This window comes from Alligator sinensis, unplaced genomic scaffold (assembly GCF_000455745.1).
Source record: "Alligator sinensis unplaced genomic scaffold, ASM45574v1 scaffold19_1, whole genome shotgun sequence".
NCBI lineage: Eukaryota > Metazoa > Chordata > Crocodylia > Alligatoridae > Alligator > Alligator sinensis.
In genome coordinates, this window is record NW_005841916.1 from 3,576,666 (window position 1) to 3,594,812 (window position 18,147).

Genomic DNA, 18,147 nt, shown 5'->3' on the forward strand with positions numbered 1-18,147 from the left:
CATCTGACCCCGGCATTCTTTCCTGCCTATGCAAGGGGTCGGACTCGATCTATTGAGGTCCCTTCCAACCCTAACATCTATGAATCTATGAATCTACAGGCCCATCAGCCTGACGTCTATCCCAGGGAAGGTCTTAGAAAAGTTTATTAAAGAGGCTATCCTTAATGAACTGGCCAACACCAACATTCTGAGGGATAGCCAGCATGGGTTTGTTGTGGGTAGGTCTTTCTTGACCAATCTCATTTCCTTTTATGACCAGGTGACCTATCACCTGGACAAGGGAGAAGAGATTCATGTCATATATCTTGACTTCAAAAAAGCCTTTGAGCTGGTATCCCATGATCATCTCTTAGCAAACTGGCCAACTGTGGCCTTGGTTCCACCATGATCCGCTGACTGGGAAATTGGCTCCGTGGTCGGACCCAGAGGGTGGTAATATACGGAAGTCAATCATCATGGTGCCCTGTGACCAGTGGGGTCCCCTAAGGCTCTGTCCTTGGACCCATATTGTTCAAAATCTTCATTAATGATGTGGACATTGGAGTCAGAAGTGGATTGGCCAAGTTTGGTGATGACATCAAACTTTGGAGCAAAGCATCCACACCTGAAGACAGGAGGGCGATCCAGGCTGACCTGGACAGGCTCAGCAAATGGGCGCATGAGAACCTGATGGTGTTTAACACTGAAAAATGCAAGGTCCTCCACCTTGGGAGGAAAAACCTGCAGCCAAGGCCGAGTACAAGGGGAGAATGACATCCTGAGATTTGCTTGAGAAGCATCTATGGATGCAAGCCAGCATTTTGGTCGCTTTACTAGCCGCAGCATCGCATTGCAGGCTCATGTTCATCTTGTGGTCAATGATGACCCCCAAGTCTCTTTGTTCCATAGTGCTAGCCAGTGTAGCACTGCCGAGCCTATAGGGATGATGCAGGTTTTTGCTGCAGGGATGCTGCCCAGTTTTGGGCTCCTCAATTCAAAAAGGATGTGGAAAAGCTTGAGAGAGTCCAGCGAAGAGCCACACGCATAATCAGAGGTCAAGAAAACAGACCTTATGATGACAGACTGAAAGCTATGGGGCTCTCTAGCCTCGAAAAGCGCAGGCTCAGGGGTGATCTGATGGCCACCTATAAGTTTATCAGAGGTGACCACCAGTATCTGGGGGAATGTTTGTTTACCAGAGCGCCCCTAGGGATGACAAGGTTGAACGTTTATAAACTACTGCAAGACCATTTCAGGCTGGATATAAGGAAGAACTTCTTTACTGTACAAGCCCTCAAGGTGTGGAATAGCCTGCCATTGGAGGTGGTTCAAGCACCTACATTGAACACCTTCAAGAGAAATTTGGATGCTTCTCTTGCTGGGATCCTATGACCCCAGCTGACTTCCTGCCCCTCGGGCAGGGAGCTGGACTCGATGATCTTCCGAGGTCCCTTCCAGCCCTAATGTCTATGAAATCTATGAAACACTATTTTGGATAGTCAAGATCAGAAAGAACTATGAGAGATGTCGAAGGTACCTAAACAAACAAAGTGAATGAGCAGCCTTGATTCTGCTTCACAGCCATCATACCAAAATGATTTTGGCATTGTTGGAACTGCAGATTACAGGCAAGCTAGTAGAAATCATAATGAGCCACCTTCACAGATTCCCCACAGAAAGCCCAAGTGACCTGCTCAAAGTCACGCAGGATTTAAGTGGCAGAACAAAGAGTGGAACATGGGCTCCCCAGATTTCAGGCTGACACCTTACAACTAGGTGATCCACCCTCTCTGCCAAAGGGTGATACAATGATAATGAAGTACTGTGTTGATAAATACAAAGTAATGCATATAGAAGGAAAAAACTTTAAACTCCCTGTACACTGTACTAGTTTCAAATTAAATACATGAGCATGGGTGCCTGGATGACACTGTGGACAGCTCAATGAAAGCCTCTGCTCAATGTACGTCTCTAGTCACAAAAAGAAAGAAGGTATTAGGAGACAGAAGGAATACCTTTATATAAATCAAAACTAGAGCCTCATCTGGAATACTATATGCAACCCTGGCCTGCCCATTTCAAAAGGGTATTGTACAATTGTTGGGGGAGAGGGTGGTTCAAGGAGGGTGTTGAGACTCCTCAAGGACCTGGGAAAACTCTTATGGGAGGAATAACTGACAAGTGTGACATTGCTTATCTTAGAAATGGGATGAATATGAGGGTACAGTGTAAATTTGTACAATATAATCAGTGGTCTAGAGAAAGTGGATCTGAAGCTTCCGTTCCCCTTTCTCATAAAACAAGAGCAGGTGGCATTCAATTAAAAATTAAAAGGTGACAAATTCAAAACCAGTAAGAGGAGATCCTTTCTCAAACCATGTGTAATAAGACTATGAAATTCACCGTGACAGAAGATTTTGAGGCCAACCATTTTGCCAGATTCAAAAAGTAATTGGACTTTTTGGCTATGAAGAATAGCCAGAGTTATGAGAGACCCCAGTAAATACAATGTTTGAAGGTACATTAAACCTCATGCATTAGCGTTTAAGAAAACCCCTATCTCTTGATTAGGATGGAAACTACACCTTCTTCTGAGGCATCTGATGCTGGTCATTGTGGGACACAGGGTGCTGAACTAGAAAGCTCTTGGGTCTGATTCAGTACAGCAATTCCCATACTCCTATCAACTATGGTAAAGATTTTTCCTTCAGCTAGAAGCCTCACTTAAACACTGTTATAACTGTGGGCATTCTGGAGAAAGTCTATAAGTATTTCTGAGAATCCCAGGGCTGGATTCATAGTTTGAGGGTCAGATTTACAACAAGTAGTTACCACAATTCAGACAAGCGGTTTTGTGAAACCAAAACCATTCACTGTTTTCCCTCATTTCTATCTGAAACTGATTTGTACCAGCATCAAAACCTTGATGGAAGGAACATGTCCTAAACTTATGAGTTTTGGAGAAAATAGAACTCAAGGTCCAGAATTGTGATTCTGATATTGCAAATTCTGGTCATCTTGATTTGGTAATGGAAAAAATAGGAATATTCTGCAAAACTTTTAGGACTATCAAAACTTAGGAGGGAAATGGAGTTCAATAGATCTGGCAATATGAATAATACCATCAGACTTGCTGAAGGTGACGAAATCAACATTTTTGTTCTTTTAATCATCAGCAAGGCTCAACCTGCATTAACAAGTCTGTCTAATCCTCAAGTTGATAAAATATTAATTCAGATATATAAAGTTATTTTCTATTTTTCCTACCTCCTACATGAAGCGTGGCTCTTGGCTTCATATCTTGTGACTTTGCTCCAGGGCCACTAACTACTAATAGGAATGAAGTTATGAACACCTTGCTTCTGTGGCACTGGAAAAGTAAACAACATACTTCTGATTGGGAGTCCTTTCCTGCAGTGATACTCTTGACCAGCTAAAAGGAACTGGGGTTGTGATACAGCACATCCTTTACCCTTCACAAGATGGACATGCATGACTGTACACCCGTACAGTGTACAGGATACACTGTAGGTAGAATCCTGCACAAGGATCATGAAAAACTGGTTTCTATCCTGACTCCATAAGTAGCCTGCTGGATAGCTGTGAGCAAATCACTTCATTTTTTCCAGGCCCCTGCTTCTTCATCAATTGAACAGGGTCAGCGGTTGAACATCCAGTGAGGGGAAGTACTGCTGCAAAAGGTAAGTTTTACTGGTAGCTCCAAATTAGCTCCAGAAAAGAAAACAATAAAAATAAAATGCTTTGTGGAACCTATGGATGCTCTTCCCCAAAAGGTGTTACTGTAAGGCTCCACCCAACCCTTCAATCAGTTGTGACATCTTAGATCTGAAATAAAAATAGTCTATATGGAGTATTAATCAGCCAAAGAGGTTTGCCTGTACTCTGACAGTCTTTAAAACATCATATATATCTACAGAAAGATCACCCACGCAAGTCAGAGATGTTTTAGAGCATCAGAGGCTGCCTGTTTCTCCAGTACACACCAAACCTGCAAGCATCAAAGAGGAAGAGAGATGCCTTCTGTTGGCAGCGTTGCTGCCATTTAAATATTTTCTGCTTTAAAACCACTGCTGCACAAGGAGGTGACAAGAAGAAAACGCTGCATCATGGAACAGCTGTAAATTGTTTAATATTTCACATATTCCCTCTGGGCACAAAGGGCCTCTGAGGTAGTATAGTTAAGAACCCTCCTCCAGAAAAAATGAATGCTTTGCAACTTTAAATATCTGGTAAAGAGTTAGTTTAAACAAATAAATAAAATGAAACAAAGCCCATATTTTGAGCCAAGTAACTTGAATTCCAGATTTTTGATCAGGATGAGACATTTTAACATACCTGGAATAGGCTAGGAGGTTTGCATGAGGAGGGGCAATAAATTGGGGGTCCTGAGCTACAAAAATAGCAACTAAATAAGGTCTAGATTGTTTCAAGCAGTCACAGCCATGGGTTATGAGCGTGGTTGTGTGTGTCTGTGTTTTTGCATTGCGGGGGGTGGGGGTGGGGATTGTTGCTTGTTGAATGCTGAAGGGAAGGATGCCTAAACGAACAGTAGGGGAACACGAACAAAAGCAGTGATTACTCAACTTGTTATAAAAGATGCTGCATGTAATCCTGTCAGCACCAACCTCTTTGCTTTGATAGTTGAGACAAGTCCTTCAGCATGTGCTTACCCTATCCATCCAAGTTCCCCTGAAAACCTTTGTACCCAGTTAGCTGATTCCACCCTGCTCTTATTCAACCAATACAAACATTAACATTCAGGCTACCCCATCTGTTGATCTGTACAAGGGAAAAGTTTCTTGAGCCCTTTTTTTTTCTCAGCTTGTGCACCCATAATCCATGATCCAGCAATAAGTATTTATAACCAGCTCACAGAAAGTGACTGTCCTTCCCAGAAACAAATACAGTACTGGAACATTAGATGTTAACAGCTGCTGGCCTTGGAGCTCAGTGTAATGTTTTTACTATTTTTACTGATGTTAGTACAGCATTTATATGCAATATCTGACAACTGAAGACTGCAAACATCACATTAACATCTTCACATTTTCCTTCGTTTGTTCATTAATTGTTCTAATTATGTCTCTTAAACCAAAATAGCCCAAGACCTGGTTGGTTAAAGCACCAATTACTGAAAATTGTTGGTCCCCATTGGTACAGTTCAGATTGAAACAAATGTATGCTTCCCTGATGTGCTTTCCCCTCAAACTAGAGACCTTAGAACAGGAGTCAAATATTCGACTGTCCTCCATTCCCTACATAGAGCACGTTTCATCTGCTAGCATCACTTCCATTTTTTTGCCTCTTTCCCATTCCTACTGCTTGATTTATCATCTTTTTTCCCAGGCATTTTACTATTATCTACTATTCAGGATCCTTATATCCTTTAGAGAAGGTGGCAATCATATCTCCTCTAAACCTGATGCAAAAGTGCATTTCTATAGTGCATTTAGCTTCTCATATCTGTAGGTTAATCCACTACTTTGTTTTTACTCATAAGAGCACGCTGTTGCCCTCCTAACAGGCTAGCCATCAATCTGTTCCATGACACCTGAGATTAGGTTCACTGTAAAGATTTCTGAAATGCTTTGTTTTCTCCAAGCTCTCTACTGTGATTCCCAAAGACAAATCCAGGGATGCTCAGCAGGAAGGACTACCTAAGAAGATAAAATGGGGAAATGGTGGAGAGGGGCAGGAGAGGTGAGAGGAGGAGCTGAAGAGATTAAAAAGAGAAGGGAGGAAGGAGAAACTGAATGGAGAAAGTAAGGAAGGGGATGCCAGGGAGTCCTAGTAAGGATAAAGAGGGAAGAGAGAAAAAGGTGTGTATACAAACAAATCTCAGAATTGGGATTTGGTACAGATCTTCCTGGTCATTTGGGCTCACTTCCTGATCAACGCTGACTGCAAACCTGCTATCGATTAGTGGTGATTCCAAATGGAAATTTTATGCACTACTACATCTCTGAATAGTCACCCAATATGAAATCTACATCGTCTTTGATTAATTAACTTTTTTATTACTCCTACAGGGTCAGAGAGTCCTCTTTCTGCTTCATGCACCACCATTAATAATCATTCCAAAATTTCTGGCTGTTCCTGGTAATGATGTATCTAATTTTATCCTAAATAACTGAAGCAGCACAGATTGCATTTTAAACAGTAAACTGGAGCAAGCATGACAGTATTCTTCCACTTAGGGGCAAGAGAAAGGGAGTCTTTCTGTAATATTTAGAAATAATTTTTATAAGATCAATGTTTCAACTTTAAAGTCTCCAAATTTTGCTGCAGAATGATTCATCAGATTTTATTTTAATTATGAGACATTTGCTTTTAATATTTTATTTTAACTTTTCTTCATATTTATTATTGTTATTATAGTAAGCCCTAGAGAACCAAAATTAACGATGTTGGCAAAGGTCTTGTCCCTTTTCAACAGCTTAACTAAGAAAAGTGTCTAGCTATGGCCATGGATTCCATAATTATTGTTATTAAAATATGTATTTCCTGAATTACAGCAATGAATTTTCAAGTAAATGTCTTTCTTGAAATACATTACCATGTTGTTATTCCAGGTGGTTTATCCTCCTGCAATCTTTTTTGCTGTCATTAAGAGGTTCCATGTGCATTTTGTTATTATTAGTAAATGTTTATATTATGACAGCACTAAAAGGCCTATATCCCCATCGTGCAGGGTGCTGTGCAAACATAGAAAAGGGACCACCCTTTTCCTAAGGGAATTACTGCCTGAAGGGGATGTGGATTCAACTTACAATCATAGGGTCATAGGAAGATAGGGCTGGAAGAGACCTCACAAGGTCATCCAGTCCAGCCTTCTGCTCCAGGCAGGATCATCCCTGACTAAACCATCCCAGCCAAGTTTCCATCTAACTTACTCTTGAAAACTTCCAAAAATGGAGATTCCACAATTTCTCTAGGTAGTCTGTTCCAATGCTTGACCACCCTCAGAGTCAGAAAGCTCCTCCTAATTTCCAACCTAAATTTTCCCTGCTGAAGCTTGATGCCATTGCTCCTAGTCCTGTCCCCTATGGAGGGAAAAAGCCCATCTCCATCCTCCCCGTAATCGCCCTTCAGGTATTTGAAGAATCTTATCAAATCCACCCCCTCTGACTTCTCTTGTGCAGACTAACTAACACAAATTCTTTCAGTCTTTCGTCAGAAATCTTACCTCCCAGGCCCCTAATCACTTTTGGTGCTCTGTGCTGGACTCTTTTCAAATTGTTCACATCCCTTCTTGAAGAGTGGGGTCCAAAACTAGACATGGGCAAGGCCTCACCAGTGCTGAATAGAGCAAAATAATCACTTGACTTACAAATAACCCTTCTGTTAATACAACCCAGTATGCTGTTGGCATGTTTTTGCAGCAAGATCACAGTGTTGGCTCATATTCAGCTTATGGTCTACTGTAACCCTCAGGTCCTTCTCTGCAGTGCTGTAGCCTAGCTAGTCATTCCCTAATTTGTAATTATACATGCAATTATTCCATTCCCAGTGCAGGATTTTATAAATGTCCTTGTTAAATCTCATATGATTGGCTGTGGACCATTTCTCCAATCTATCCTGGTCATTCTGGATCTTAGCCCTACCCTCTGGAATATCTGAAACTCTACTCAAGGTGTCATCTACAAATTTGCTAACTGTGAGCTTGATTCCATTGTCCAGATCATTAACAAAGACATTAAACAATACTGGACCCAGGACAGATCCCTGGGGAACCACACTTGATACCTCCTCCAAACTAGACATTGAGTCACTGATGGTTATTCACTGACTATGATAATCCAGCCTGTTGTATATTCACTTTACAGTATTCACATCTATTCTGTATTTCCTTAGCTCATTAATGAGAATGTCATTTGAGACAGAATCAAAAGCTTTGCTAAAGTCAAGATAAATAACATCCTCTGCTCTCTCCGCAGCCACAGAGACCTTATTATAGGAGGAAATCAGGAAATCAGGTCGGTCAGGCATGACTTACTCTTGGTGAATCCATGCTGGCCTTTCCTGATCACTTTGTTTTTCTAGGTGCTTCACAATATATCTTTCCAGTAAGCAAGTGAGTATGGTGCCAAACTAGGAGAAAGTTTAGTTGTAGGGTGTTTGGGGTTTTTTTTGGGGGGGGGAGGGGGCATGGGGGAGGGGCATGGGCAGGGGAAAGAGGGGAGAAGGAATCAGAAAAAGAGCAGCCATACACAGTTACCCATCCAGTTAGAATAAGCAGACTGGGTTCTGTAGGTATTATGACAGAGATAATAGCAATCTGTACTAGAAGATAAATATACCTGTCTCACAAGTTAAGAAACATGACTTCCATCTCATTTTGTCACCTGCCAGTAAAGTTTTTGACTGTAAAAAAAAAACCCTCTGCAGATGCGAAGAACACATCTCAAGCATTTATTCACTGTGGTGTTTGAGCCCCTTCTTAGTTTTTTTGCATTGATTTGTCACTTTTTTTTTGGTTCACTGAATGTTGCACTTCCCCTAAACAGAAGGGTTATGGCCTGTTTCTGTTAGTGGCTTCCTCACTTGGTAAAAATCACACATTATTAAACTTTACATACACTTGAACAGACTCAGAACTCCCTCTTAACTGGTCCTTTTTTTTTACAGGCTCAATTATCTGCAGGGACAATTTATGCATATACCATAGATATTCTAGAATCTGATTTGCTGAAACAATAAAGTACTTACTACACTAAATAATACATTGTAACTGAAAATAATGGGAGCATAAACTTGCATCTTTCTGTGAATGTAATCTTCCTAGAATGTACTCTTCCTGGAGTGTAATGAACCCCCATCCTATTTTTTCATGTATGAGCACTACTTGTTTTAAGCCAACTTGTTATATTCTTCAAATCTAATAAGCACCTAAGATTTGCCCATCATAAAATATTTACAGTACTCAAAATGAGGTTTCTGTGGTGCAGGATTCTATCATTTGTATGGGCACTATGAAAGACATCACCTAAACTCCCAACTCCCTGTTCACTGCCCATTCCTTGAATCTTTTTTTCCAGGAAGACTTAGGAGTAACTCAGTGACTTCAGGTTATGATAGCTAAAATCAGTTATTCATGAATTTCCAGTGACATGCTATAGTTGAGAGCAAGTGTGCACCTTGGATTTAAAAGCAAGGGAACAGAGGAGTGGCATTATCTCTTTATACAGTGTCAGTGAAATCATTAATGAGATACTAGGTTCAGTATAGACATCCATTTGTCCAAAGAGAGGTTGATAATTTGGAAAGGTTTTAGAAGAGAGCCACAAGAAGTCTTCAGAAAAAACCTTGGAAAAAGAGGAAAACCTCCATTTATTTATCTTACCCAGAGAAGGGTCTAAAATGACCTACAGGAGGAAGAGATTTCCAATAGGCAATTTTAAAAATTTAGCAGACAAAGGCAGAACCTGCTTCAGTCATTACTGAAAATAAACAAAGTGAGGGTAAAAATAGAGCACATATGTTTAACAATAAGGGGGATCAAACATTGGAATATTTTATCTGTGGGATAATAGATTCTTATGTACAAGTGCCATATCTAAATGCAATGTTTCATTTCAATTAGGGGTCATGAGCCTGGTGTAGAAATAAGGTGAATTTGTTTCGCTTGTCTTATACAGAAGATCAGGCCACACTAAAAAGTTAGGATGCCCTGCATAAATAAATGAAAGAAGTTTAATGTGTGTTTGACTTCCTTGAAGCAATTGCTAGAAGACAGGACAGGAGATGTATTCTGTGGCTGGCCACTGGAAACTCCTCACCAGTGTCATAATGATGCAGCCTGGCACCTACGGCAGCTACTACGCTCCGGGGCAGCAGTGATGTCTGGTTGCCCTAGTGAGTGCAATTGTGCAGCCATTTTTTTCCTGCTCCCCTTCCAAGTCTGTCCCAGGTCAGTGCCACACCTTTGCTATAGATACACTTCTTGCTAGTTTTCTTTTCTGTTTGGGACTTAGAAAGAGACTGCAGTGATACTTAACCAGGACCACAGTTGCAATAGCACCTTGAATGAAAATACGTTTAGTTGAGCTGAACTCTTTATCTAACTGCAGATGTGATTACAAACTACCAAACTGAGCTGGGGACTTTATTAGTACAGCTCTCTCACTTGATAAGAACAAGGATGTTTATTTCCTTTTGCCCTAGTGATAGCTTATTTACATAAAGCTACATGTTTGTCATAGAATATGAACCCAAATAATAACATTTTGTTAATGAGAAACGTATGATGGGTATTTACACGCACTAGATGCCTAGAAATAATTAAGAGTCAATAAGTATTTAAGAGTATTGAAATTAGAAAATTCATCATATTATTTCAGTAGAGTTCTACTTCTACAAGAAACTGTGCTGTCACATAGTGAGAAGATAGCTCATTGGAAAGGTGCATGCCTCGAACAATTACAATCAAGTGATGTCTCATACAAGATCTCATTTGTGAAATCATAAAACCGACAGCTTCTGAGACAGGAATAGAAGTTTGAATAGTAAGTTCTAAATTACATAATTTACCATTTAGTTCGTAACATTTAGTTACATAAGAGCTAATTATCAGCTCATTAAAACTACTGAATGTCTCCAGTAGTAGAATTTACCAGTGATTTTCAAAAGACATTCAAAGTGGCTTTGTACAATCTACATCAACGCACTGTCTATTTTTGTTCCCTTATAGCTGGATCACAAACTGTTATTGTTCTGTTGCCTCCATGTTAATGGGACTATAAAAACAACTACGCTAGTGAGGACCCCAAGTCCTATTGAAAGCCTTAGGCTCCCAACTTACTTGGATGCTCTTTAAAGTCCTACCATTGTCTCTTGTTTCAAACACTGAATCAATCCCCACAAAAATCCTGACCTTGGAGGAGGCCCCTAAGGGGATCTGAATGGCTATAAGTCTCAGACACCTGAGATTAGGTTTTTCTGGTTATGGTGAGTATATAACCTGGAAGCATTTCTAATTGCTTTTTCAGTCATCTGGATCTGAAAGCATGAGCCATTACTGCTTACACCAACATCTTCAAAGGTGCTTAAATGACTTGGGAAGCTAGGCCACAATTTTGTAAGTGACCTTGTCACTTATGGCCCTAAATCCCACTAACTTCCAATAAGACTTAGCTACTAGGTGCCTAAAAATCAGATTTTTAAAGGTACTTAGAGATACAGATAGATATCTAGTGGAATTTCCCATATTGTTGAGGTACATAACTCCTTCTAAAACCAACGGGAGTTGGCATTTAGATGCAGTTGAGAATTCAATTAGGCATCTAAATACCTTGAAATCTGGCCCTAAGCCAGAAAGTGGGACTTGAGAGCATAAATCCCACGAGCATTTTTGAAAACACTTAGAAGTTTTGAATCTGTACTTCAGCTTAGGCAACATGAATTTCACTACATTAATGAGAAGCTTGGAATGGGTAATTGGTTAATTAAAGTAATTTCACCAATGAGTGTTTTTAGTGTTGCATCTACACTAATTTTCTTTCAAATTCTTGAAAACATCCTATGTGTGGTTTTAGTGGGGGCTTTGGTTTCATTACAGAAATTGTTCACATATCTGTTTGAAGCTTTTTATATGATTGCTTCTTACACAGGTCTTTAGTAGGCTCATTGCAGACCTATTGGTTGATTGAAAATACGTGTAATTGTCTCCATAATTTTATCTAGAGATGCTGGGAATGCTGAAAGCAACTGTAGGGCCCTGCGTGAAGGCAAAGGGCTATTTTTCTAGCACTTCTATCATATGGGTCTTAGCTGCATTTCAAGATGAAAGGTGGAAAGCCTCTAAAGGAAGAAGGAGGAGAAGGTACAGAGTGAGACAGGAAGTATGGCAGGACAAAGAACCTCTTTTAACAGTCATCTTAGGCTAAGAGTATGAACAAGTGAACAATTTTTTGGGTAAAAAGGGTTGGGGCATCTGTACTGTGACCACTGCCAGTAGCGTAACTGAGGGGGAGTGACCAGGATGCCGTCTAGCACCCAGCAGCCCAATGTGCTGCCTTTGGTGGGGGGGAGGGTGTAAAAACAGCTGCTGCCACCACTGCTTGCAGGTGGTGTTGCCCCATGCCTTGCCACTGCTCAGGGTACAGAGCTGCTTTGTTATGCCTCTGATTACTGCCTGTGTGCATTATTTTACTATATGATAAGAAGAAGCTAAATTGCAGTAGCTTAGCTCTTACTGAAAGAGGAATAGTTTACCATGGCTTAGCTTTCTCTTATAGGGTGATAAGAGCATGAACATGGGCAGTAATCATGCATGTTTACACATGTACTTTAATGCGCAGTAGCTTTTCTTACTGTGCATTAGGTGTTAATGCACGAATGCATAGTCAAATTACCTAATTGTGCATTAAGTTTCACTAAAAAAGCATGCACTTTTGCTACTGCGCATTAGGGCAGCCTGATGCACATTTAGTTAGTACTTCAAATTGGAGGTACTAAATTTAATGCACAATAACAAAAGTGCATTGTGTAGATGCACCCACAGAGTAATTAAAATGCAGTAAAAACTTGCTCCCTTCTACTCTACTGTAAATTGTTCATGCCTCATTATTTGGGGGCTGTATGAGGGTTTTTTGGGGTTTTTTTTCATTTTTAACCTGTTGGACAGTGAAGACTTAGCCCATTCATGCTCCCAATTAGATGCTACTACTACTGCATTTGCTTTTTTCCCTTAAGTAAGACTTACTTTCATCTCCAGTTTCAAATTCAAACTTCTGGCTATAGCCGCTGTATCCTGCTGCCGTTCTGACTCTGATATGAAATATATACTTGGTGGCTGGCTTGAGACCTGTGATGATAACACTCGGAGCCTTGGACCTTGTGGAAGAGTAGCTGAGCTGCTCATGCTCCTGAGGGACAAAAGAGGGGAGAAATGATTCAGGGCGAGTTGCGCAGACTTTGCAATAGTGACATTCCAAAACTGAAGCTCTATGTTTTTCTTATGAATGTCAAATGCATTTATACAGGGAAGTGCGAGTATGAATCCTATTACAATACTTTGATATTATGCTATCATCAGAAGGTATGACATGACTTTGGCTTAGAGATAGTTAAAGAAATTTTGCTACATCTTGCACACAATGAACATTGCATCTTTGTGACTGGGTTAGTAATTACATCGTAGTCAAAGTAATATGGTATTAGTACAAGACTAAATTCACAGAAAATGGCAGCTAATATGGCAGCTACTTATTTTGCACAATGGACAAATTAGGAGTTCAGTAAGTACTAGTAAAGAGGAAAGTAAAGATGTGGGAGTATTCAAATACCCGCTACTCACTTCTACCCGCAGGTAGTGCCAAAATGCCGGCGCTATCCGGGGGTAGACCTGTGGGTAAAAGAAAATAAAAATTAACTTTTTCTTTAAAGTTTGAAAACTTCTTGCATGGCTCTAGCATGGTCTGTTGTCCAGCATAATTGCCCTGTTCAGTTAGCTGTAATATAGATGTGCATAAGTTCCCTTGAACATTATTTGAAAAACATTCTTTGTAGAATTCCTGTGTTAAACACTTAGCAGGTGGTCCTGGGTGGTGTTGAGCATGCCCCAAATCCTAATGTAGTCACTGGGAGGTAGGATGGTTAGCACCTCCTTAGGATCACATCTTTAGTGGAGAGGTTCTGTCAATTGGATTGCTGCAGAAATTCAATATATACTCTGCACACAGAAGGTGTTGATGATGTTAGTTCCATATTTTTAGGATACAGTAATGGCAGTGAAATAACAGAGCAGAGAGCTTGCTTCATTTCATTAGTTACTGTCACTCCGTAATTCAATAATGTGTAATATTTTATATGATGCCTCTAGGTTACTTTTATTGTGTTACAGTGTGTCTCATTGACAACTGAAGCCCAAGGAAAACTGTCCATTTGACCCTTGATAATCTAATAGTAGTATCCACAGGGCACCATATAAACTTATATCATGCACTGATATTACAGTATGTGGTATATATAGCTAGCGAAAGTATGCTCCTAGATAGTTGATGTGAAACAATTCTGGTTCACTTAAGAACTATAATGAGGAAAAGAACAGTTTTAGTTGCATTAGATTGTCACTCTTGATTAGCATGCATTTAATTTTACAGCAAGTCTTGCACTATAAACAACTGCCAGGTTCACCCCAATGTAACTTCATTGAGGTCAATGGAACTTATACCAGAGACAAATTTGGTATACACTTGGAGGAATAACAAAGCAAATAAATAAACCACATAAAAGAGCATAAGTATAGTCACACAGTTCAGTAGTTTGGGCTGGGGAAACACTGACCACCATTTAAGTCTACTACATCTCAAGCATGAAATTCAGAACCTGGCAATAATTTAAGAACCTTAAATAAGAGAAAGTCCTCAGGCTGCTGTGATTCCTTTAACAGTCTGTTAGTAAATCTGAAAATTGTAATCTCTATTGCATGTAAATATATTAAGTAAAATGTAAAATACATAGGAATATATGGATAGAGAATGCAGGTAATATAAAGAAACAAAGGAATTAGGGTAAAAAAAAAATCCTAGTGCAATGGCATTTCACAATATCAAAATGCAAAAGGATGCTCCCCTTAAATAACACAAAATATTAAGCATTTCATCTTGGACTTCTTTGTGCCAACAGCTGGGAGTTAAAACCTGTTGTTACCAACATAGGCTTTTGTATGATCTTTTCTGGGAATCCCCATAGATCTGAGGTAGATATATATAAGAAGAGGTCAACATTTGTTCTCCAATGCACCTCCTCAGCACCCACAATTAAATTGTTCCTGAACAGCAGTTCTTTCCTCCCGTTCTGAAACCACTCCAAGTGAACACTGGCCCATACACTAAATAAAATACTTTTCACCACTTATATTTCATAAGGAAATTTTCTCTCAGTGTCATTGTTACAGTAGCTAAGGACTTCTGATCTGATTCTGAGAGGGGCACAGCACTCGAACGTCCACTGAAGCCTCTTGGGGCTATGACTGGTCAATACTTTATGAAGTCAGACCTTTCAGGGCAACCATTGTGGTATAAGAATCTGAATGAGAGATAACTAAGTCCTGTAACTACCAAATTCTATATATATACATTTTTGTTTCATGGCCTTTTACATCAACAGTTCTCTTGAGAACAGAAACAATTTCTTTCCTCATCTTCGTAGAGGAAAACAATCAGTCCAACCACACACACGTGTGCAGTGGCACTAATTCCAGACAAAATTGCTTAATAGGTACAGGATTAAGACTATAAACTGGCTATCATGTTAAATGCTTAACCTACTTGAATATTTTCCCTATGTAGTCAAAAGAAAGGGCATTTCTTTTCTTTCAATTCTTCACTCAAACAAATAAGTCTCTAGACAGCATCCATATGTCAACATATTGCTTTCTATTTCTTTTTCCATCTCACCAGACAGAAAAAAAGAACCGAAATGAAGAGATTGCATACTTTTGTAAGTGAAATACTGATAAAAAAGAATAAGAATGTGGAAGCCTTTTATCTTTTTAGTTCAGATTATGATCAAAATGAATAAAATGCTGATTCTACTGATGACAGAAATATATAGAATTAGGAATGTCTCAGCATGCAGATAAGCCATGTAATACCACATTAAACAGGAAATATGCAAAATACAGAATTTTACTTATGATGCCCAGATAACCTTTAGATTAACTTTACCAGTAAAGCACTGCTAAGTTTCAGCCACTTTCAGCCATGCAGGATTTGTCTCTATTAATATTTGAGCGATACAGAGAAATACAGCTGTAATCAATCAGCTCTTTATTTTACCTATGAAAAAGACAGCTAAGTGTCATTTTCTATCTTTTTAAATATATAACAGGAATCCAAAGAAATACGAGGCTCCTAAAAATTACTCTGCCTGCCTTATTTTAAGAATGAAACAGCATACACCATCCTGTGAATTGTATGAATCACTGACAAGCCTTTTTAGGGTCAGGTTTCTCAAAGGCATCGCTGGTGAACATGCTTGTCATGAATTCAAGACTTTCAAATGAGAAAGTTGTACGTGGAAAAAAATATTGAAATAGTAACCAGAGAAAGAAACAGCATAAACCAAGGGTGTTGAAGATATAGCCGATGGGCTGGACCTAACCAGTGGAGCCCTATCAGTTGGTCCCCAGTGCTGCCCTGACCAACAGGCAGCATGCTGGGTGCGCTGGATGGTCCCACATGCTGCATGAGGTGCTTACTCCAGCTTGCATCCTGGAGTGGCAGAGCAGCCGCCACAAGTAGCACTGCCCTGGAGTAGCTGGAGCAGGACCATACTGCATACAGTGCATATTCCAACTGCTCTAGGACACATGCTAGATTCAGCATGTGGAACTGGTCTGTGGTGGCATCTACACAAATGCTTTCCTGCAGAGTTGACTAATTATCTTCACAGCAAAGCATCACGGGCTACATGTGCAACATTATTAGGCCACAGTAAACTAATCAAATCCTCCATAGGATATTACTGCTTGACACAAATACTGTCCTATGGCAGAATTATTTACTCCAGTGCAACGTACATGTAGCTGGTGACTGGGGCTGGCTGGGGCTGCAGGACTGCAATACCCCACCCAGCCCCTATGCAGCATGTTGAACCACACTGGAGCAGCTCAAGGTTGGCAGGCTGACCCCCGGGACCTGCTGCCAGCTGGGGCTGTGCTGCCCTGGCCCAACATGCTTAAGTCTTGGGTGCACGTATAAACGCTGCACCCAGGAGCAAAAAACTCTGGCACGAACTGCGCAGAAGTTTATTCAGCCATGCTAACTGCACATATAGATGAACCCTGTGAGTTCAATCTGGCCCATGGACCAGCTCCATGCCACTCATCCAGCCCAGGGGCCAAATGAGTTTGACGTCCCTGGAATAAAAATTAAGGTATTGTGTGCTTATGGAAGTGGAATGCTGATAAAGAAGAACCATGATGTGGAAAACTTGTATCTTCTTAGCATCAGATTGTGACAAAAGTGAATTAAAAAAATGTTTATTTTTTCCATTTACCCTCAGCTGTTTGCAAATGTGGCTATTGTAATTTGTGTCCATGTCCATCTTGCTTCCATATGAAAATGCTGTCCTAACACCATATAATCCAACTCAGTATTTTTAAGGCACATCCAATTACTAAGTACATACAAATAGAAGTACTATGCACCACAGGGACCAACACTTTCTGTTGTTGACAGGACAGCATTCAAGCCAATGCATACTAAATAACAGTGAAGTTTATGCTGCTTATCAATTATCATGTTTGCTTTAAATCAATGAAAGAAACGCTTGAAAATATCAGCTTTTATCTATCTTTTTTTCTTGGTAGGTGAGTGCATAAATATGATGAACATACATTGATTTGCCCATGGAGGAAGCAGTATTTCCTAGAGGTGTGCTGATACACTGGTCCGATATCAGATTGGGACCAATATAAAGAAAATTGGCTGTATCAGAAATCAACCAGAAGTTGCCAATAATTTGGCTGATAAATACCTGTGCATATGTGCAGCCGCAGTGCAGAACACAGGCAGTGAGGAGAAGAGCCCATCAGCGTGGAGAGCTGCGTGCAGCTGGGAAGTCTGTTGTGGTGGAAAGGGATGGGGGAGGGAAGGGGTGTGGAGGGGCAGATCAAAGCCCGCTGCGGTAAGGGAGGGATGGGGTACAATGTGGGGTGGAGCCATAGCTTGTCGGGGGGGGGGGGTGGCTCTCACCACTGCGTGTACCCCGGAGGGCATACGGGGTGGGGTGTGACTTTGGACTTGTATGGGGTGGGGTAGGGGGTGCAGCTGTGGGCTGGAGCCAGGGCTGTGTCAGGTTCTTCATGGTGCGGGCTGGGCTTGGTACAGGCAGTGCTGGTGGGAGGGCTACGGAGGGGGCTGCAGCCACCTCTAATTTCACCATGGCTCCCCAGTGTCACCACCGCCTGCCTGGTGCAGCCCCAACTCTACAAGGTGTGTTGGGGGAGGTGGGTGTTGAGACAGGGCTGCACTGGGCAGGTGGTGGTGGTGCTGGGAGTGGAGCTACTGTGGGGCTACAATAACATTTGGAGTAGTTGCAGCCCCCTGTAACTCCCCTCCCGGTGCTGCTGCCGCCTGCCCCAAACCCAGCCCCTGCCAAGAAGAGCCCAGTGCAGCCACGGCTCCAGCCCCCAGCCGC

General features: G+C 40.9%; 1 protein-coding gene across 1 annotated transcript in view; it reads right to left on the reverse strand.

Moving 5' to 3' along the window:
- The window catches only part of EPHA6 (EPH receptor A6), a 549,557-nt gene that overhangs the window by 237,361 nt on the left and 294,049 nt on the right, over positions 1-18,147 (reverse strand). The window contains exons 5-6 of the mRNA XM_025198213.1: positions 13,298-13,345; positions 12,704-12,866 (exon numbers count right to left, since the gene is read on the reverse strand). Of these exons, the coding sequence (XP_025053998.1) occupies positions 12,704-12,866; positions 13,298-13,345 (211 nt within the window). The remainder of the gene's footprint in view (positions 1-12,703; positions 12,867-13,297; positions 13,346-18,147) is intronic.